General features: G+C 46.0%; 1 protein-coding gene across 6 annotated transcripts in view; it reads left to right on the forward strand.

Annotated features, from left to right (window-relative positions):
- Window positions 1-23,012, forward strand: part of SLMAP (sarcolemma associated protein) — a 793,819-nt gene that overhangs the window by 649,505 nt on the left and 121,302 nt on the right. For all 6 annotated transcript variants that reach the window (XM_069206475.1, XM_069206474.1, XM_069206478.1 and 3 more), the window contains one exon: window positions 13,772-13,943. In XM_069206475.1, coding sequence (XP_069062576.1) covers window positions 13,772-13,943 — 172 coding nt within the window. The remainder of the gene's footprint in view (window positions 1-13,771; window positions 13,944-23,012) is intronic.

Genomic DNA, 23,012 nt, shown 5'->3' on the forward strand with positions numbered 1-23,012 from the left:
AACAGCAACAAACTGTGAGTAAGACGTCGAAAAGTAAAACCATCGACAAAACGAAAGCCCAGGGGATGCCACTGCCAACAGGCCATGGCTCGACCCATAAAACAGGTGACCCGTCGAAGGCGCCGAAAAAGGGCACGCCCATAGCAAAGACACCCGACTCCGGTCGAGGGACCGCCATGGAGCAACCTCGGAGCCGAGAAAGCGGCTCCGAGAGACAAAGACAAGATACCGGCACCGAAAAACATCGGCACCGAGAATCCATGCCGAAAGGAACAAAAATTCTGTCGGTGCCGAAACCGAAAAAAGATTCTCTCTCGGCGCCGAAAAATACCACACCTTCATCCTACTCAGAGGAACAAGGAATAAGTGGCCAGATGCACAGATTTGGACAAGAGCTCCAAAGTGTAGAATCAGACTACACACAAAAGAGACTGTACATCCAGCAAGACACAGGGAAGATATCAACCCTTCCCCCAATAATGAGGAAAAGAAGGATCAGTCTCCTCAAGGATGACGCACAACCACAAGCCAAAGTGGTCAAAAAAGTCACGCCTCCGCCCTCTCCACTACAACAGGCATCGCCGGCACAAACACCGCCACAAATGCACTCACCAGCGCAAACTACCATAAGTCAAGATGATCAGGATCAAGACGCTTGGGACCTATACGACACCCCAGTGCCGGACAATGATCCAGATTCATACCCCACAAAGCCGTCACCGCCAGAGGACAGTACCTCATACTCACAACTGGTGGCTAGGGCTGCAGAATTCCACAATGTCCAACTGCATTCAGATCCTATAGAGGATGATTTTTTATTTAACACCCTCTCGGCTACACATAGCCAATATCAATGTCTCCCAATGCTACCGGGGATGTTACGGCACGCAAAACAAATTTTTGAAGAGCCCGTAAAATCAAGAGCCATCACCCCAAGGGTGGATAAAAAATACAAACCACCACCCACAGATCCAGTGTTTATTACTTCGCAGTTACCACCTGACTCCGTAGTAGTAGGGGCAGCTCGCAAAAGAGCAAATTCCCATACATCTGGTGACGCCCCACCTCCGGACAAAGAAAGCAGAAAATTTGATGCGGCAGGGAAAAGAGTAGCATCACAGGCAGCCAACCAGTGGCGCATCGCAAATTCTCAAGCGCTGCTGGCCAGATATGACCGCGCTCACTGGGATGAGATGCAACTTCTCGTAGACCATCTTCCCCAAGAATACCAAAAAAGGGCGCAGCAAATAGTTGAAGAGGGACAAACGATCTCAAACAATCAAATCCGCTCTTCACTGGACGCAGCCGATACTGCAGCGAGAACAGTCAACACTGCTGTCACCATAAGGAGACACGCTTGGCTCCGCACTTCAGGCTTCAAACCTGAAATCCAGCAGGCTGTCCTTAATATGCCCTTCAACGAAAAACAACTTTTTGGCCCTGAAGTGGATACAGCCATTGAAAAACTTAAAAAGGACACAGACACGGCCAAGGCCATGGGCGCACTCTACTCCCCGCAGAGCAGAGGCTCTTTCAGAAAACCTCCATTTAGAGGGGGGTTTCGTGGCCAACCCACAGACACCACCAGCCAACAAACAAGAACCACACCATATCAGGGTTCCTTCCAAAGGGGAGGTTTCAGGGGAAATAGGGGGGGTCAATTCCCAAGGAGTAGGGGAAGATTACAGACTCCAAAAACACCTCCACCTAAACAGTGACTTTCAAGTCACGCAACCCCTTCACTCAACACCAGTGGGGGGAAGACTAAGCCAATTCTACCAATCTTGGCAACAGATTACAACAGACAATTGGGTATTAGCAATAATCCAACATGGCTATTGCATAGAATTCCACAACTTCCCACCAAACATCCCCCCCCAAAACACGCAAAATGTCACCACAACATTTAGAACTTTTAGGACTAGAAGTTCAAGCACTACTGCAAAAGGATGCAATAGAGTTAGTACCAGTACAACAAAAAAACACAGGAGTTTACTCCCTGTACTTTCTAATTCCAAAAAAAGACAAAACATTAAGACCAATATTAGATCTCAGGACACTAAATACCTACATCATATCGGACCATTTTCACATGGTCACACTACAAGACATCATTCCACTGCTCAAACAGCAAGATTACATGACCACATTAGACCTAAAGGATGCGTACTTTCATATACCAATACACCCTTCTCACAGAAAGTACCTACGGTTCGTATTCAAAGGAATACATTACCAATTCAAGGTGTTGCCATTCGGAATAACAACTGCACCAAGAGTGTTCACAAAATGTCTAGCAGTAGTAGCAGCACATATCAGGAGACAACAGATACATGTGTTCCCTTACCTAGACGATTGGCTAATCAAGACCAACACAGTAAAAGAATGCGCAAACGACACCACATTTGTCATACAAACCCTTCACAAACTGGGGTTTTCCATCAACTATACAAAATCACACCTAGAACCGTGTCAAACACAACAATATCTAGGAGCAACCATCAACACATCAAAAGGAATTGCCACTCCAAGTCCACAAAGAGTGCAGGCATTCCACAAGGTAATAAGTGCTATGTTTCCAAACCAAAAGATACAAGCAAAATTTGTGCTAAAACTTCTAGGCATGATGTCATCATGCATAGCCATTGTCCCAAACGCAAGACTACACATGCGACCCTTACAACAGTGTCTAGCATCACAATGGTCACAGGCACAGGGTCAACTTCAAGATCTGGTGTTGGTAGACCGCCAAACATACCTCTCGCTTCTATGGTGGAACAGCAAAAATTTAAACAAAGGGCGGACATTTCAGGACCCAGTGCCTCAATACGTTATAACAACAGATGCTTCCATGACAGGGTGGGGAGCACACCTCAATCACCACAGCATTCAAGGACAATGGGATATACACGAAACAAAATTTCATATCAATTACCTAGAACTGTTAGCAGTATTTCTAGCGTTAAAAGCCTTCCAACCCATAATAACACACAAATACATTCTCGTCAAAACAGACAACATGACAACAATGTATTATTTAAACAAACAAGGAGGAACACACTCAACACAATTGTGCCTCCTAACACAAAAAATTTGGCAGTGGGCGATTCACAACAACATTCGCCTAATAGCACAATTTATTCCAGGAATACAAAACCAACTAGCAGACAACCTTTCGCGAGACCACCAACAAGTCCACGAATGGGAAATTCACCCCCAAGTTCTGAACAAGTACTTTCAAATTTGGGGAACACCCCAGATAGATTTGTTCGCAACAAAAGAAAACTCAAAATGCCAAAACTTCGCATCCAGGTACCCACACCGCGAATCACAAGGCAATGCTCTATGGATGAGTTGGTCAGGGATATTTGCGTACGCTTTTCCCCTTCTCCCTCTCCTTCCATATCTAGTAAACAAGTTGAGTCAAAACCAACTCAAACTCATACTGATAGCACCCACATGGGCAAGACAACCTTGGTATACAACTCTACTAGACCTTTCACTAGTACCGCATGTCAAACTACCCAACAGGCCAGATCTGTTAACACAACACAAACAACAGATCAGGCATCCAAACCCAGCATCATTGAATCTGGCAATTTGGCTCCTGAAATCCTAGAATTCGGACACTTAGACCTCACACAAGAATGCATGGAGGTCATAAAACAAGCTAGAAAACCTTCCACTAGACACTGCTATGCATCTAAGTGGAAAAGATTTGTTTACTACTGCCATGCCAATCAAATACAACCATTACATGCCTCTACTAAAGACATAGTAGGATACTTACTACATTTGCAAAAAGCAAATCTCGCTTTTTCATCTATAAAAATACACCTCGCAGCAATATCTGCTTACCTACAAACTACTCATTCATCGTCTCTATTTAGAATACCAGTTATTAAAGCATTCATGGAAGGGCTAAAAAGAATTATACCACCAAGAACACCACCAGTTCCTTCATGGAATCTTAACATCGTCTTAACAAGACTCATGGGTCCACCTTTCGAACCCATGCATTCCTGTGAAATGCAATATCTAACCTGGAAGGTCGCATTTCTCATTGCAATCACATCCCTCAGAAGAGTAAGTGAAATACAGGCATTTACCATACAAGAACCATTTATTCAAATACACAACAATAAAATAGTTCTAAGAACAAATCCAAAATTTCTGCCAAAGGTAATCTCACCATTCCATTTAAATCAAACAGTAGAATTGCCAGTGTTCTTCCCACAACCAAATTCTGTGGCTGAAAGGGCACTACATACATTAGACATCAAAAGAGCACTAATGTATTACATTGACAGAACAAAGCTAATCAGGAAAACAAAACAACTGTTCATAGCTTTTCAAAAACCACACATAGGAAATCCAATCTCTAAACAAGGCATTGCTAGATGGATAGTCAGATGTATTCAAACATGCTATCTTAAAGCCAAAAGAGAATTGCCTATTACACCAAAGGCACACTCAACCAGAAAGAAAGGTGCTACAATGGCCTTTCTAGGAAACATTCCTATGAGCGAAATATGTAAGGCTGCAACCTGGTCTACGCCTCATACGTTTACTAAACACTACTGTGTAGACGTACTAAATGCACAACAAGCTACAGTGGGCCAAGCTGTACTAAGAACATTATTCCAAACTACTTCAACTCCTACAGGCTAAACCACCGCTTTTAGGGGAGGTAACTGCTTTATAGTCTATGCCAAACATGTGTATCTGCAGCAACATATGCCATCGAACTGAAAATGTCACTTACCCAGTGTACATCTGTTCGTGGCATTAGTCGCTGCAGATTCACATGTACCCTCCCACCTCCCCGGGAAGCCTGTAGCCGTTTAGAAGTAGATCATAAATCTTAAACATCTGAACATTTGTAAATAATTATTATAAACTCTTAACGTACATACATATTCACTCCATTGCATGGGCACTATTTATACCAAACAACTCCATCCTCACCCTCTGCGGGGAAAACAATCTAAGATGGAGTCGACGCCCATGCGCAATGGAGCCGAAGAGGGAGGAGTCCTTCGGTCCCGTGACCAAAAAGACTTCTTCGAAGAAAAACAACTTGTAATACTCCGAGCCCAACACCAGGCAGCGGACTGTGCCAAACATGTGAATCTGCAGCGACTAATGCCACGAACAGATGTACACTGGGTAAGTGACATTTTCATTTTGGGTATAAAAAGCAATTGGCCTGGAGTTAAGTCATTGAGTGTGTGTTTTCGCTTATTGCTTGTGTGTGTACAACAAATGTTTAACACCACCCTCTGATAAGCCACAGTACCACAGTGCCACAGATAGAGCATTAGTATTATCTATTATTGCCTCTGTCAAGCCTCTTGGGGAACCCCTGGACTCTGTGCACACTATGTCTCATTTTGATGTAGTATACAGAGCCTGCTTCCTACAGTCGGGCAGTTCAGAAGCGAACCATTTCACTCTGGGTCATTCTCTGCATTATGATCTGCTACATACTGACCAAGAGGCAGCCTCCTGAGGGCTCATTCCACCAGGGGCGAAATTGCTATGACTGCGCCAGCACAAGGTGTTCCAATCCTGGATATCTGTCATGCAGCAATGTGGGCCTCCTTGCACATGTTTGCAAGACACTACTCCCTGGACAATCCGGTCCGGATAGACAAACACTTTACCTGTTCGGTCCTACAAGACTTTCTAGTGTGAGAAGATCTATCCGCAACCCACCACCAGAAGGTTATGGCTTGGGTATCCACTTTAAAGTAAGGAATCTGCAGCTAGAAGTCTCTATCAGATGAACAATTTACTTAGCTCTGGTAACGCATTATGTGGTATAGATTCTGTCTAGCTGCGGGTTCCTTACACCCAGTCATGCATCACCGCTCTACGAGTATAGAGTTAGGGTTTATCCCTTTCAGGGCCCTAGTTTTTGCACAGACTAACTGTTGGTTCTATCCATGACTCTACGCTTCTGGCATGGAAGTTCATGGGAAAAAGAGCTGCCGTACGCACGCCATGGTGGTGCCTTTATAAGCGACTGTGAAGTCACAGACACCTCCAACTGCGCAGATGACGCAATGCAGATCCAAACGACGCCACCTGACAGTGCGCACAGGGTACTGCTAAGCAAAAAGTTACGGATTCCAAGCTGACGGCAGGAATTTTGTTAGGTAAGGAATCTCCAGCAAGATAGTCTCTACCAGATAATGCGTTACGGAACTTGTCATTCTTTCTACCTCAGCCCATGCTGAGGACTCTAGATCATTACCTGCCAGACATTGCACAGGGATTGCAGGAGATGCTACCACCCGTTTCAGGCCAGTAATCCCTCCCCATTCTAAGGATGCCATGGGATGTACCGTAGCCTGATTATCAGTGTTGAGTACTATAGGAAAGTGCCCTCTTTCTTGGCATGGTTACCCCCATTTTCTGCCAGTTGTCAGTGTGTTTCACTGTGTTCACTGGGATCCTGCTAACTAGGCCCCCTGTGATCTCTCCCTTCTAACTTGGTAACTGTACCTTTTTCTCCCCACAATTGGCATACTGGTCTCCCCATGTAAGTCCCTAGTAAATGGTGCCTAGGTACCCAGGGCATTTGGGTACCAGGGGATCTCTATGGGCTGCAGCAGTTATTTTGCCACCCATAGTGAGCCCATGCAAAGGGTTCTGCAGGCCTGGCATTGCAGTCTCTTGAAACGGGTGCATGCACCCATTTTCGCTACAGGTCACTGGAAGTCACCCCTGTGGTAGGCCCTCTCAGCCCAGAGAACACAGTGCAGTTACTTGTGTGTGAGGGCACCCCTGCACTAGCAGAGGTGTCCCCACAAACTCCAGTCCCATTTTTCCTGGACTTTGAGTGCCGGGACGCCATTTTACACGTGTTCTGGACATAGGTCACTACCTATGTCCAAGTACAAAATGGTAACTCCGAACCTGGGCATGTTTGGTATCAATCATGTCAGAATCATACCCCAATATTATTGCAAGTATTAGAAGTATGATTCCGTGGAAGCTGGGGGCTCCTTACAGGACCCCCCAGCATTGCTACCACCAGTCTTATAGGGTTTTCTGGGAAGCCGAAGCTGCTGCCACCCCTCAGACAGTTTTCTGCCCTCCTACTGCTTGATCTGATGAAGCCCAGGAAGGCAGAGCAAAGGATTTCTTTTGGGAGAGGGAGGTAACACCCTCTCCTTTTGGAAATAGGTGTGACTGGCTTGAACAGGGTAGCCTCTTCAAGCCACTGGTGTGCTTTGAAGGGCACATTTGGTGCCCTTGTTGCATAAACCGTCCACACTGGTTCAAGGGCACCCAGTCCCTGCTATGGTGTGAAACTGGGCAATGGAAAGGGGAGTGACCACTCCCCCCTGTCCATCACCACCCCAGGGGTGTTCAGAGCTCCACCAGAGGGTCCCTGGGTTCTGCCATCTTATTTCCAAGGTTAGCAGGGAACTCTGGGAGCATCTGAGTGGCCAGGCCAGGCAGGTGACATCAGAGTCACCTGCTGATAGGTGCGTACCTGGCTAGGTGACCAGTCCCACTTTCAGGGCTATTTAGGGTCTCCCTTTCGGTTGGGTTCTCAGATGCGACTTGCAAGACTTAAGCAGGATTTTTCTGCAACCTCCACTTTGACTTCTGGCCACTGGAACTGCAACTGGACCCCCCAGGAACCGACAACGCCGCAATCAACAAAGAAGACTCGTCTGCATCTTTGTTTCACGGCTTCTGTCAGCTTTGCAACATTTCCCTGGCCATGCATCCCCAGAAGACAGCAACTATTGAGCGTGCAGAAGAAGAAGAAGGAGGAATCTTCCTCGGAATGAAGGAGTCACTACCTTGCATCCACAGGCACCTGCTGCAACAACAACCGGCTTCGTGGATCTCCTCATCCTGAGCTGCGTGGATCCTGCATCGCGCGTGGTGGTCCGGAGTATTCCTCTCTGCCAGCTGTCCAACTTTGGTGGAGGTAAGCCCTTGCCTTTGCACGTAGGACAGTCGCCGGGTGCACCGCTTCTCTTGCAGCTTCCAAGGCTTGTTTGCATCTCATCCAAGGGATCTGAAGGCGACATCTAGCTCCAGTCCCCAGAACTCCTTCCTGCGACGCAAAACCTCTGCGTGGTTCTCCTACGGCGTGGGATCCCTTCCTGTAGTGCTGTGTGGGCTACGTCTGCAATCTTCTCTCTAGCGTGGAACATCTTCTGCATCCATCAGGAACTGCATTGCTGACCTGTTCTTTCACTATCGACCAACTCCTGCTAGTACAGCTGGGTGGGTAGTAGCTCCTACTCCTCCTGGACTCCACTGACACTTCTGGACTTGGTCCCCTCTCTCCACAGGTCTTCTTCTCCAGGAATCCACCACTGGTTTCTTGCAGTGTTGTCTGGGTGTCTTATTTTCTTCCTTTTCCTCTTTTTGGGTGGTCTGGGGAATTTCTAGTGATTTACTCCTGCTTTCCTGGTCACCGGGGGAGGGGGAGATACTGTGTTACTTACCTCAGTGGTTTTCTGGTATTCGCACCTCCCCTGCTTATTCCACTTACCTAGGTGGGGGTCCTGTGTTCGCATTCCATTTTTTTAGTATATGGTTTAGGCTCCCCCTAGGGTCACTATTGGTTATTGCTATTTGCACTGTTTTCTAGCCTTTTCTGTGCCTATTTCTGATTTCTAGTGTATACATATAGTGTATTACTTACCTCCTGTTGGAGGGTTGCCCTTCTAGTATTTTGTGGTATTGTGTTCCTGAAATAAATTACCTTTATTCTTGTATAAGTGAGTGTTTTCTTTTATGTGTTTAAGTGCTGTGCGAATACAGTTGTATTGCATGAGATTTGCATGTCTCCTAGATGAGCCTTGGCTGCTCATCCACAGCTACCTCTAGAGAGCCTGGCTTCTAGACACTGCCTACACTTCACTTAGAGGGTAGACCTGGACCTGGTATAAGTTGTAAATATTTTGGGTACCCACCACACGCCAGGCCAGCTTCCTACAAGGACTGTGTATGTCTCACCAGTGAGATAGTTTTGGTGGATAGACGCCTGGCTGTCAGGGTAACATTACAGACTTCGGACGGAAGGTCAAAAGCTGACTACGGTCTCCACTCATTCCTACTCAAGAAGACTGAGACTGGACAAGTTCAGGTACAGAAGCTCCCCTGCTGGTGTGACAGAAGATCCTCCTGAAGGGGCAGTCTGATCAGAGGATCGATGGCCAGGCTCAATAGCTCTGGATACCAGACTGTCCGTGCCTAGTGCGGAACCTCAAGGATTATTCTGGCTTGGCTCTTCTTGAGAACTCAGGGGAGAAGTGGTATGAGCAGAAAGCCATAAACCAGGCCTGAGTTCCACTCAAGACAAAAAGCGTCACAGAGCCATTGCTGTATTGGAAACTCCAACAGGCAATCCTGCTGCAATTTTTCATTCTCTGTGGAGGCGAACAAATCTAACCAAGGCTCTCCCCACTGCTGAGACCTTGGGCCGCCTCCTGGGTGGATTCATGATCAACTAAACATTGTCAGCTGAGTTTGTGCACTCTGACGTTCAGGAGACCAGCCAGATGTTGAATTATCAGGTAAATTCCCTGATGTTCCGGCCACGTCCAGGGGTGTAGAGGCTCTTGACAAAGGGTCCATGACCCAACTTCTCCCTGCTTGTTGCAGTACCGCATGGCGGTGGTGTTGTCCGTGTACACCTGCGCACTACCTTCCCTTTGAGAGAGGGAAGAAATGCATTCAATGATTTCAATGCTATTCTGATCAACTGGAGCTCCAAGGTTGATGAGGAGTCCTCCTTCTGCTGGAGACCAGACTCCTCTGATCTCTGCCACTCCCAGGTGGCTGCCCCATCCCAGGAGTGACACATCTGTCACTATTGTCAGTTCTGGTTGGGGAAGGCAGAGAGATCTGCCTCTGGCCCAATCACTGTTAGCCACACTACTGATTTCATGCAGTTTCCTCTGAGATCTGGACCGTGTCTGAGAGATTCCCCTGGTGCTTCTCTCACTGGAACTTCAGGTCCCACTACAGAGCCTACATATGCCTTGAGGCTCAGCAGCCTTTGAGTCATTCTCACCAAAATCCAGGATAGAGGCTGAAACATCAGTATTATAGCCTGAATATCCTGGCCTTGCCTCTTGGGAGGATAAGCCTGAAACTGCACCCAGAACTGCTCTGATGAGTGGGAGCATCTGAGCAGGAGTCAGGTGTAAATTGGTTGTGTTAATAGTGAACCCCAGCGAATGCAGGAAGTCCTCCATAGACTGGAGGTAGAAGACGGCAGCATGGGGTGAGCCCGCATTCAACAGCCAGTCATCGAGGTAGGGGAAGACTGAAATCCCTGACCTGCACCGATGAGCTGCGACAACACCCGCAGGGCGCTGGTAAGGCCGAAAGGGAGTACGGGGAAATGAAAGTGCTTGTGGCCCCGGTAAACCGCAAGTAATGTCTGGGCAGGCAGGACAGGGATATGGAAGTTAGTGTCATGCAAGTCTATCGCTACCATCCATTCTCCTGGGTCCAGAGCAGATAAAACTTGAGCCAGAGTGAGCTTTTTGAACTTCACCTTTTTGAGAAAGATATAGAGGGACTGAAGGTCTAGGATAGGGTGCACGCCCTTGTCCATTTTGGGTACAAGAAAGTAGCGAGAGTAACAAACACGACCTACTTCTGGCACAGGAACTCTTGTTATGGCTCTCTTGGCCAAGAGTGCTGTAACTTCCTCTTGGAGAAGTGCAACGTGATCCTCCGTCATTCGATCGTAAGATGGTGGCATGGTTGGAGGGGTAGTCTCAAAGGAGAGGAGTGGTCCCTTCAGACTATCTGCAAAACCAACCTGTCTGACGTTATGGACTGCTAGTCAAGTAGGTGCTGGTGGATCAAGCCTGCGACTGGTCCCTGATGGGGAAGTGTCAGACTAGGAAGATTTGGAGGTGGGGGGGGGGGGGGGGGGGTGCTCTCTGATCTACTAGGACGGTGGATTCCCATGTCCCCCACAGAAGCTGGGCGGCTTAAGGGGAATGGACTTGATTGGGTGCCTTGAGATATAGTGTGCACAGAGTACAGGGGTACCGCAGAGGCTTAACAGAGACTAAAGTAGATAATACTAATGCTTTCTTTTTTGGTAGTGTGGTCAAAAAGTTTGGCTTATCAGAAGGTAGTGCAAAACATTTGTTGTACACACAGAGAATAGAAGCACACACTCAATGACTTAACCCCAGACCAATGATTTTTATATATAGCAAAAGTATCTTCTCTTAATTTATTTCTAGAACCACAAGATTCAAGTTGCAGGTAAGTACTTCAATAAATTCGTATTTCACACATATAGCAATAGCACTTTGTTTGAAATCGATAAGTTATACAGTCTTTAAAATATTGGCAATTATCTGTTTTAAAAGTTGGCACTTAAATTTTCTGAAAACAGTTCCTGCGTGGGGGGGGGGGAGTGAAAAGTTAGTATGTTTTACAGGTAAGTACTTGACTTACAGTTCCAGTCTCTGGAGGTTAGGAAGTCCACAGGTTGGGGTTCAAGTTAACCACAAACACCCTCCACCAGCAACACAGGGCCGGCTGGGTGCGAAGGTCAAAGTTGAGGCAAATTTAACATAGACTCCCATGGAGCCTGGGGGCACTCTATTTCAGATCTGTTGGCAGGTAAGTACCTGCATATTCGGAGGGTACACCTGGGGGGGTTTTGAGGAGCATCAGGTGGGGGAGAGGGTCAGGGGGCACAGGTAATATCCAAACACATACCCTCAGCAGCACTGGGGTGCCAGGGTGCAAATACACTGTCTGGATCCCAGTGATTTCCCAATGAGGGGACACCAGGGGTCACATGGATGCTGCAGGCTTGGTCTAGGGGGTCGGTTCCGAAAAACCACAGGCTGGACAAGTAGGAGGGCCGCCTGCTGAATGTTGCTGCACCGGAGGTCCCCCGAAGGCCAGGGGGCTGCGGGTGCAGTGAACCTTTTGGCGACGGGTATCTTCGTCCGGAGCTTTCACAGTCGGGGGGGGGGGGTTCCACTTTGCACCTGGATTAGCTGTCCAGTGCTCACCAGTTACAGACTACATTTTGTATTCAGTTTAGACTTAACCTAATTCTGCCTATTGACTTTATCATAGCATTAGACACTGCCATGTTAAAGGCTGCCCGTAATTTTCCACTTTGTAACTGTGCATTCTGTCTTGTTTCCATGCTTTTTCTCACCAACGGCTTTGGTTGATAAGGATGTACTCAGACAGTAGGGAAGGCCTTGTTTTGACTTGACATCTTGGGATTGTGGCCAAACACCAACGTGTAATATTCAAAGCATAACTAAACTAGCCAGCATGTTTGACTCGCAAAATGAGGGTTTTTTCCAGAAAGCTCCTTTAGTTTTTTAAGATCTAAAAAGACCCAGTGCGACAGTGAGGGTTGGAGTGGCCTCAATCAGGATTCAAATGTTGAATGCCTGATATATTTCCCGTGAGGGTATCTTTCTCTTTCGCAGTCAAATGGGGCCTTCGTCTTGCTGGCATGAGAAAGATGAAGCACCTGACAGGCCCTATGGTGATGCATTTTTCATTCATTATTTGCTTTGCATTATAATATAGATACATATATTTGCTGTGTATATTGCAGTGGAGAATCATTTTGGTATGTTTTCATTTCATTGCTGTCACTATTTTTAAACGTGTTCTTTCAACATGCTAATCTCCTTTTAGGAACCTCGCATAGTGGAATAATGAATGTCTTCTTTGGACTAAGAAGTGCATTCCAGAGATTTTTGTCAGCTCTGTCTTTAGGTAAAGCAAAACATGGGTGAAAACTGTATCTAGGAACTTTCAAATATGATAATATGAATTCATGCCAATGCATTGTCAAGATAAAATTGCATTATGGTGACTACAACTCCTAGACCAGGAGCAGTTACTCATTACCAACCTCTGTGTCCCCAGTGGCCGGACTAAAAAATGCACCTTCAGAACAAAAGGACAACATTTGAGTTTTCAGACTGATATCTGAGGGGTTTGCAGGAAGGCATAGATAACAGGAAAGAGCCTGTGGGTGAAGAGGTAGTCTCACTCCATGGATGAGAAGGCAGCCTTGTGAATGTGCTTTGCTGAAAATTGGCCAACCTTTCAATACTCCCCTTCCAAGGCCACAGCTTTCCCTGCACTGGAGAAAACAAAAAAATATGTGCTCTCTTATCAAGAACTGTTCGTGTTCGGTGAGAAACAAGCTTAGTTTACCATGTGAAAAAACACAGCGCATCTGCAATGTCTCAACTGCAATGTCTAATGCCACGATAAAGCCAATAGGCAGCTAAACTGAATAAAAAATGTAATCTGCAACTGGTGAACATTGAACAACTAATATGCACAGTGGTGAACACAAAGTCAGTGGTCAAACCTGCCTATTTTCAATACAACCCAGCATCCCAAGTGGTAAGAGTTACATTGCTCAGGAAGGAAGCAGTTGCTTGAATATTTGTTTTTAGCAGCAGAGATGTAGAGTTTTGAAAACAAACAAGGGAGCACAAGTTTACCTTGTACCTTCTTTCCTGTTATACTGACAATGTACAGTTTTCTAGAGTCATGAAATAGGGACTTCTCTAAACAAATACTGCAGAACCAAGCTACGTCTGTGTGGAACAAGGAAGCAATGTAACTTATCCCAATATGTCTTTATCCCTAATAATGTAGTCAGATAATTAAACTATGTTAAGCAGCCTGCAGATGAGTCCAGTCCAGACCAGCAATATTTATCATAATGAATTTATTTTCTAAGGTTTATTTTTTTGTTTTACAGTTCCCAGAAGCAGAGTTTACAGCTTACCAGTGATCTCAGTGTTCTTGAAATGACTCGCAAGGAACTTGAAGATCAAGTAGGTTCTTTGAAGGAAGAAAGTCAACGGGAGGCATTCAGTCTGAAAACACAGCTTATACAGGCAGAGAATCAAGCCAAGGATATACACGAGAAGGTAAAAATTAAAGATAGGTGCATAGTGTGACTGACTTGTTTCTGGCTAAAATAAAGAAATTGGTGTTATGAGAAGAATTTGTTGAATACAGGTTCCACTTTTGCATCAGTGACACAATCCTGTGTGCTTAAATATTTATTTGATTAATTTGCATTGCTCTGATTGTATTGCCAAGATAGGTTTGCAGTGCCAAGTAAATAGAATGCAAGCTCATTAAATGAATAAATTCTGGACTGTGATAGACGTTGGCTGGTTCTTTCATGACCTTGGCTCTATGTTTATTCTTTTAGATTTGTTTTAATTTGAAGGAAGGCAATTAACATTTTCCCCTTTTTTGTATGTGAGTGTTGCTTTTGCAACTATGAAAATCCTGAGTTCTAGAAGTTGGGAATGAACACAGTACTTCTTCACTGAAGTGGTATTGGCTTTCTTGGCAAACATGCTTTTGTGGGGATCAGTTTCCAGAGGCAGTAAAACAATTTGACAATTAATGGGTGGGACATGGACATCTGCAGGATTGCTAGTATGCTTGTCTCATCCTAGACAACACATCCTGTATATCTAATATGCAAAAGCTGTGATATGCCACAAAGACAACATAGTATTTGAGTCAGATTCATTATTTATATGCTGCCAGCATGCCCCTCGTCACACCGCCAATACGCCAAGGATAAAGCAATCATACTTTAGCACATTCTACCGTTGTCCCAATATAATGTTTTTCAAACTGTGGCTCTAACATTCAGGGACAACAGGTTACTTTGTTACACATTGTTTCTTTAGCATATTCTTGTTACAAAGTAGCCACATACAGTGGAACATTGCCTTGAGTACAGGCTTGACTCCTGACTGCCCAGCAGCCTAGTTGGAGGTAGCACTTTCCTCTCAGGAAAAAGCATCCACTCACACATCAGCGTACCACTTCTCCATTATCTGTTGGCCTTGGGATGCCGTGCGTACACACGAGCATTTAGAGTGGGAGCATAAATGAGGTATGTTTGAGACCTCTAGCTCCCCATGAAAAAGGCCTTTCTTGATTTATTTTCCTCATTATTCCCGTGCTGACCTTCTTTTAGCAATGCATATTGCGTTGTATTTAAGGGTTTAACGTGCATACTTGTTTCTTATCGGTACGTGGCAATGGTGATTGCTCTGTCTTATGATCATTTATTTGTAAGAGTCCTTATTTCATAGAGACTTTTAGCTGCAGATTCGTTACCTTTGAATTTCCCAGCCGTCAGAGGAGATCCAGAAGATTTTTGTATGAACAAGTACCCCTGTGTGCTGTCAGGTGGCTTTGTTCCGTTCTATGCGGTGTTGGCGACATAGTTGACATTGAAAGTGATGTCACTTATATAGTTACTACCTAGGTGCCCTGACATCAGTTCTTTTCTTTGCGCACCAGTCAGCGCTAATCTGGAGAACAGCTACCCCTCTTGTCTCTTTTTTACAGCTTTTTTTCGACATTTTGTCAATTATTTTTCAAAGTGTTAAGACTGGCACCTGATGTGCCTGTGGTGTCTCAAGCGCAACTACAATTTAAAGTCATGCTCTGACTCCCGGGCCATGGTGCCAAACGCTTTGAGGGAGCAGTCCCTAAAGCTGCTTGCAGCCTGGCAGTTGACGCAACTTAGCGTGACAACTCGGAGATCATGATCCAGATCGAGGAGAATATCTAAGGACTGCTCCTTGAGCCTCAAGCCCTCTTCATTCCACTCTAGGTCATCGGGACACTCAGGGAAGAGGCACAGGAATCATAAGAAGTCGAAGTGTGCTTCAACTTCTCCTTGTTCGTCAGCCAATGCAACGACTTTAGAACATTGGTGTTCTAGGCAAGATTCAGTTGTCGCATTGTCAAGGTCCATATTCGAGCCTCCATCCGTTTCAGGGAGCCAACGTGACCCGTTATCAATCAAATGACTTTGTCCACGCCATGCGCCTCGTCTTTGAGCGGACAGGCCCACTGGCGTGCCTTCAGGCCCCGCGGGGGTCAGAGGTGGCCCTATCGGGAACCGCGACTTCGGCCTTGGTGCTGATGGGCCCCAGTAGATTTGATCCCGATTGGTGCCAGTTATGCCAACACAACATTCTCTGGTGCCGGTCTGAACGTCGATCTTCCCGACACCGACAAGCCCAAGACCAATTCTCATCCCCTGCGACTCAGAGCAGCGTTGTTTGACACCGATTCCCGTGCTGACAGGGACCATTGGCCCCCAGGTCATTGCCTGAGCATTTTCTAGAGCAGACAGGCCTGGGGGGGAGAGTGGGATGGGTCACTAAACTCTTTAGAATACCAGTTGGACACTCCAACATCCTTGAACTAGTATGTGGAACTAGGAGACACCAGTGGACCGGACACCTCTCCAGATACTGGCTTTCTCTCTCCTCCCACAATGGTGGTGAACAGGGCAGTGGAGGTCTTTGACATTGAACTTTCCTCTGTGGCAGTCAAGACTAACCTTGATGAAAGTTCTTCAGCCTGGGGCTTCCTCATTGGAAACCCTATTGCCTTTTAGTGAAGCACTGACTGATGTCCTGCTTGGAATTTGGTCCAAACCCAGCACAGGGGCTGCTGTAAATAGGACAATTGCCTGCTGCCATTTCCTTGCCATGGATGATCCTAGTTTACTCACCCAAGACCGCACCCCTGAGAGCTTGGTACTCCAAGACCCAACTTTCTATTATGTATTCCCTGCCACCCCCCTGGGCCTCTCAGTGACACCTTACCCCTAGTCTGCCTTTCTCCCCTTTTGTGGCTACGGATGGACCATGCCACAGCACCAGTCCTATCCCAGCCACTGCCCTGCACAGGTTTGCTAAGCTGTGCAAAGACATGGACGCTGTGCATTCTGACCCTGTGGGTCTGGTAGCCAGAAATCGTCCTCCACCAACCCCCTCCGGCAGCTGCAGCCTCTGAGCCCTTCTAGGCTGGTTCTGCAAGAACATGGGTGCCCAGTTAGAGGGAGAATCCAGCATTATCTCCTCCGCTGGAAGTCCCCCACAGCAGACAAACGGGTCTTGCAGATCATTCGGAGGGGTTTCTCCCTCCCTTTCCAATTTACCCCTCCCCTATACCGCCAGCTCAAGAACAGCTGATGGAGGATCATCTGTCTTTATTCCTAGAGGAAGTTACGACTCTTTTGGCCAAGAGAGCTATAAGAGAGGGTTTTGATATCAGAAGTAGGCAGTGGATGTTATTCCCAAAAGAACAAGGGGTTTTGCCCTACTCTAGACCTCTGAACTGTCAATCTCTTTCTCAAAAAGGAGAAATTCAAGATGTTCACTTTAGCTCAGGTCTTACTGCTCTAGACAAAGGAAACTGGCTGGTAGCGTGGGACTTGTAGATGCATATTTTCACATCCCCATCTTGCTGGCCTACAGGCGTTACCTGCGGTTCAAGGTAAGCCACAAGCACTTTCAGTTCACTGTTTCCTTTTGGTCATACCAGCACCCCTCAGGTGTTCACCAAGGTGATGGTGTTGGGTGCAGCTCATCTGCGGAGATTAGGGTTGTAGTCTAGTCTTATCTCGACAACTGGCTGTAGAAGGCGGGCTCGTACCAGAGTGTCATCTCCCACCTTGAGACTACGGTGGATCACCTGCATTCGCTGGGGTTCACTATAAACATACCAAAGTCACACCTGACTCCCTCTCAGATACTCCGTTTCATTGGAGCTCTTCTGGACACAGTGCAGCTTCGGGTTTATTCTCCCAAGCGGCCAGTCCAGGATATTCAGGCTATGATTCCGATGTTTTCAGCCTCTGTTCTGGATTTTGGTGGGAATGACTGCGGCTGCTGGGGCTCATGGCCTCCTGCATCCTCCTACAGACTCATGCCAGATGGCAAATGCGGCTCTGCAGTGTGACCTGAGATTCCCATGGGTGCAGTGTCAGGGGATTCACTCAGGCATGGTCAGGCATGGTCCAGAACTCTGAGAGAAGTGTGCAAGAGCTGCACTGGTGGCTAACAAACCATGATTGGGCCAGAGGTAGATCTCTCTCCCTTCCTTAACCAGATCTAAAGTAGTGGCAGATGCATCACTCTTGCGATGGGGCAGCTAACTGGGATAGGCGGAGATGAAACGTCAACCTTTTAGAACTCCGGGCGATCAGACTGGCATTGAAGTCATTTCTTCCCTCTCTCAAAGAGAAGGTAGTCCAGGTGTTCACTGACTACACAGGGGTGTGGGATTTATTAAAATATCTACTTGTCCAGGGGACAGGTTGCTTCTCAAATCTACTTGTCCTATAAAAAGATCTACTTGTCCCTTTGGTGCCATGTAGTGTGGCGACAAATTATGGCAGCAATCTCATTATGTAAGAGCTCTGATAATAGCCTCTCTGATTATGCCAGGGCTACTACCTTAGTAGGGCTTGAATACTTGCAGTTTCAATCCCTACTGTAGCAATTTCCTTATTTTTCCACCTTTCTGCAGATCTGCATACTGGGGCTGGAAGAAGCAGTAAGCAATAGTTCCAGGGCTGGAATGCCTTTGAGTCTGCAAACCTACTAACCTGCATGTTTTAAAGATTTTCACCAGCTTCTCTCTAATATTTTCCCATAATAAGAAAGGTTGGACATTTACTCCTGACAATGGCAGAATTAGAACTTCTTCCAGGGTTGGGAAGAAAGTGGCTGGAGGGAAAATGAACTTGCAAATGCTCAATAGATTTCACAATCTACACATCGTATTTACCCATGCTAAAATACAGTTCACAAATATTTTATAGGGGTACGACATATACCATGGGTGCACTTTTGTGACTTTCTTTAAGAATTTGGGGCCACATGTCAGTAGGTTCAGATTTGCGTCAGAGAGACTCGCAATTTGCGAGTCGCAAATCCGAATGTAGGATGGTGTCCCTGACACCATCTGTGATTCGCAAGGGCTTCGCAAATGCCCACCTCATGAATAATCATGAGGTGGGTCGCAATTTGCGACCCCCTTGCGAATGGCGGCCCTCACAGGGATGGTGGCCTGCTGGAGACAGCAGACCACCATGTCTGTGACTGCTGTTTAATAAAGCATTTTTTTTTTTTTTTTTTTTTTGTAATGCAGTCCGTTTTCCTTAAAGGAAAACGAGATGCATTACAAAAACGAAAAATGAAACGTTTTCGTTTCATTTTTTCAGAGCAGGCAGTGTTCCGCAGGACCACTGCCTGCTCTGAAAAAATGTTTACAGTGACATTCACAATGGGGAAGGGGTCCCATGGGGACCCCTTCCCTTTAGCGAAAGTGTTAGCACCCATTTGAAATGGGTGCAAACTGTGATTGGTTTGCGCCCGCGTTCGCGGTCACAAAACAATCCTACATTGCACTGCGAGTCGCAATTAGGAAGGGAACACCCCTTCCTAATTGCGAGTCGCAAACCCGTTTTGCGATTCGGTAACCAGGTTACCGAATCGCAAAACTGGGTTTGTGCATCGCAATGTGCTTTTTGCACGCCGCAAACATCGAAAGTCGCTGTTTGCGACATGCAAAAAGCTACCTACATGTGGGTCTTGGTCCCTAATTAGGTCTGGTGTTAAAAAAACATTTTGTTTTTATTAAACTTCTATTTGTCTCTCTTTCGGCTGGCTTTACTGTGAGCGATCGCATTCTGCTCTTCCACAAGGAGCATATTGGCACACAAAGTAGTTTTGTTCAGTGTCAGGAACTACAGTGGCAATCAGTGACGTAACGAAACTGGAGGGTGCCCCTTTGCAAAGAACATGGAGGAGCCCCCTCTCCAGACCCCTCAGGCTGTGCTGAAGGGGCCCCCAGGAGGGCGGCTGTGGGGCCTTTGTTATGCCACTGGTGGCAACGTGTGCTTTTAGAGTTCAAAAACGTTTTTTTTTTTTTTTTTTTTTTTTTTTTGCCAGTGTTTGTTACAGTGTTGAGGGCCTGATAGCTCCCACAACAATAAAGTGTTACAAAAGCCATGTCAAAACAAGGCACGCATTGATGAAACTAAAAGACTTATAAAAATATGTCAGATCAGTTGGCTCTGTCAGTGTTTGTGTATTTTCATGCTTCCCATAATCGTGTTGAAAATGGTTAGACTGATTTTCCATTAGAAATATTTTTGGGAAATACTAGCATGCACCAACACATTTTACTAATGACACTTCATTTGCATCTAATCCGAGAGCATTCTGAGAGCATTATACTTAGCCTCATAGCCTAAACTTTTCAAACATGTGTATACACGTTTTTTTTTTTTTGTACTGGAACCAACGTCAGTAGTGAAGTGTGACCTTAAAACATTTATTTACAGCACTCACCCTAATAATGAAGGATTTCAAATAATGAGCCACAAATACAAGTTTGAACAGCATTATCTTTTGGAAACACATTACCTCAACTGCAGAGAGTTCCACTCTCTGTAAATAGGCAGCCAAAGGGTTTGTACTGCAGAGGGTTGGGCCTACTTGTCCCAAGGACAAAGTAAACATAAAAACGTGTTGCCCTTGACCCCAAACAAGATGTCCCGGGCGTCGGGCGATAGGAATTCCACATCCCTGCTACACCACTGTCATGTGGTACTGCAACAAGCAGGATGGAGTGGGGCCGTCGATCCTTTGTTTAAGAGGCTTTGGATGTGGATGGAGCATCAGGGCACTTCCCTCATGGTTCAACATCCGGCGGGCTCTCTAAACGTCAGAGCAGACAATCTCAGCCAACAATGCTTAGTCAATCACAAATGGCTTCTCAATCTGGAGGTGGCACAAGGTCTCATTCAGCAATGGGGAGAGCCTTGGTTAGATCTGTTTGCCTCCACAGAGAACGTGCAATGTCAGCAGTTTTGCACATTGGAGTTTCGAAAGCGGCAGCCGCTCTGCGATACTTTTCGTCTTGAGTGAAACTCAGTCGCCCTGTACACATTACCACCCATACCCCTTCTGCCAGCGATCTCAAGAAGATCAAGAACGCCCTGGCTCAAATAATCCTTGTGGCTCTGAACTGGGCATGAAGAGTCTGGTATCCCAGCTTATTGAGCAAGGCCACCGATCTTCCGATAAGACTGCCCCTTCGGGAGGGGGTTCTTTCACAGCAGCATGGGAGGGTACTCCGCCCCAACTTGTCCAGTATTCTCCTCCTTGCGTGAAGAATGAGCAGCCGCAGTTGACAGCTTATGACCTTCTGCCCGAAGTTTGTAATGTTATTTCGAAAGCTAGGAGGCCCTCCACCAAAATGGTATAGGCCTGCCTGACCCCCTTTATGCCCCTCTTTCTGAGGGTCTCTTTTTAATACTTTCTTTGTTCCAGAAGGAGTCTGCTGTGGGCACTCGCAAAGGTTACTTATCTGTTGTCTTTGAGGTTGCCTGATCAACCTTCCTTGTTTAAGTTTCCAATTGTAATTAGGTTTTGTAGCCCCAACGGGAGTTTAATTTGATTCTGACACTCCTAATTTGTGTTCCTTTTGAGTCTCTCCATAGTTGTCCTCTCAGGCTTCCTTGTGGCCATTACATCTACCTGCAGGGTGAGTGAGCTGCAGGAGTTGTCTAAGCTGCCTTACCTTTCCATATATCCTGACGAAGTGGTGCTTCACACTACGGCTTCCTTTTTGCTAACAGCGGTCACGCCCTTTAATGTATTCCAACCTATCATTTTTTTCTACTTTTTACGCTCCCCCACATGTTTCCTAGGAAGAGGAAAGACTCAATCGGCTGGACCCAAAGAGAGCTTTGACATGCTACCTTGATTGTACAAAAGAGTTCCGGGTGGATGATCAACTCTTTGTCGGTTGTGTGGGTGCGAAGAAAGATCGGGCAGTGCAGAAGTGGACCATCTCCTGATGGGTTGTACTAAATCTCTTGCATACTGGCCAAGAAGCAACCACCTGAAGGTTTGCATGCCCACTCTACTACAGCAGCAGCTGCGACCACTGGGTTAGCATACAGATTTCTTGTCCTTGATATCTGTCAGGTGGCAGCATGGGCATCCTTGCACACATTGACCAAATGCTACTGCCTGGAGGGCTAGTCTGTAGGGACAGGTACTTTGCCCGTTCAGTCCTGCATGACTTTCTAGTTTGATATTGTTTTGCAGACCCGCCTCCGTGGATGGTATTGTTAGTGTATCTATTCAAACTACAACTAGAAGTCTCTAGATCAGAAGAACAAGTCACTTAATTGGGTAACGCTGTAGAAGACTGTCTCAGTTTATGGTGTACACCTATGGTGTGGCACCCTCTACTGAGTCCAGGCAATCCTTAGCTCTCTCGGGGTAGCTGTGGAGAGCAATTCAGGCTTATCAAGGAGGAGTGTAAAGCACTTAAAATACCACAGTAGTCTGTCCGTAATGTTCACCCAAAATAGAACCACACCGAGTGTTACTCAAATAAAGTATTCTTTATTGTAATACTATTACTATCCTAATGTTGGTATATCGCCACTTGGAGATATCTTCAAACAAAATAAATACTTTGAAACAGTCAGTAAAAGGATGGGAATACATGGAACTCTAAAGGGGGGGGGCATATACTAAGAAAGTGGTATAAAAATGGAGGTGCTTATAGGAAATTGGCTCTGTATATACTATCTCAAAGTAAGAGATAGTGTGCACAGAGTCCAAGGGTTCCCCTTAGAGGTAAGATAGTGGCAAAATTAGATAATTCTAATGCTTTATTTTGTGGTAGTGTGGTCGAGCAGTAGGCTTATCAGAGGGTAGTGTTAAGCATTTGCTGTACACACACAGGCAATAAATGAGGAACACACACTCAAAGGCTTACTCCAAGCCAATAGGTTTTTATATAGAAAAATATATTTTCTTAGTTTATTTTAGGAACCACAGGTTCAGGATTTGACGTAAACACATAAAATGCAAGGTACGCCACACAGATAAGTTAGGAACTTTGAATTACAGCAGTAACATAACACAGTTTTAGTTAAAATGGCAATAAACTATTTTAAAAGTGAACACAGTGCACAAATCAACAGTTCCTGGGGGAGGTGAGAAATGGTTAGTTTTTCAGGCAAGTAAGGCACTTTGAAGTTCCTGGGCATAGGCAGCCCACCGTTGGGGGTTCAAGGCAACCCCAAGGTCACTGCACCAGCAACACAGGGCCAGTCAGGTGCAGAGGTCAAA

This window comes from Pleurodeles waltl, chromosome 9 (assembly GCF_031143425.1).
Source record: "Pleurodeles waltl isolate 20211129_DDA chromosome 9, aPleWal1.hap1.20221129, whole genome shotgun sequence".
In the NCBI taxonomy this organism is placed as follows: domain Eukaryota; kingdom Metazoa; phylum Chordata; class Amphibia; order Caudata; family Salamandridae; genus Pleurodeles; species Pleurodeles waltl.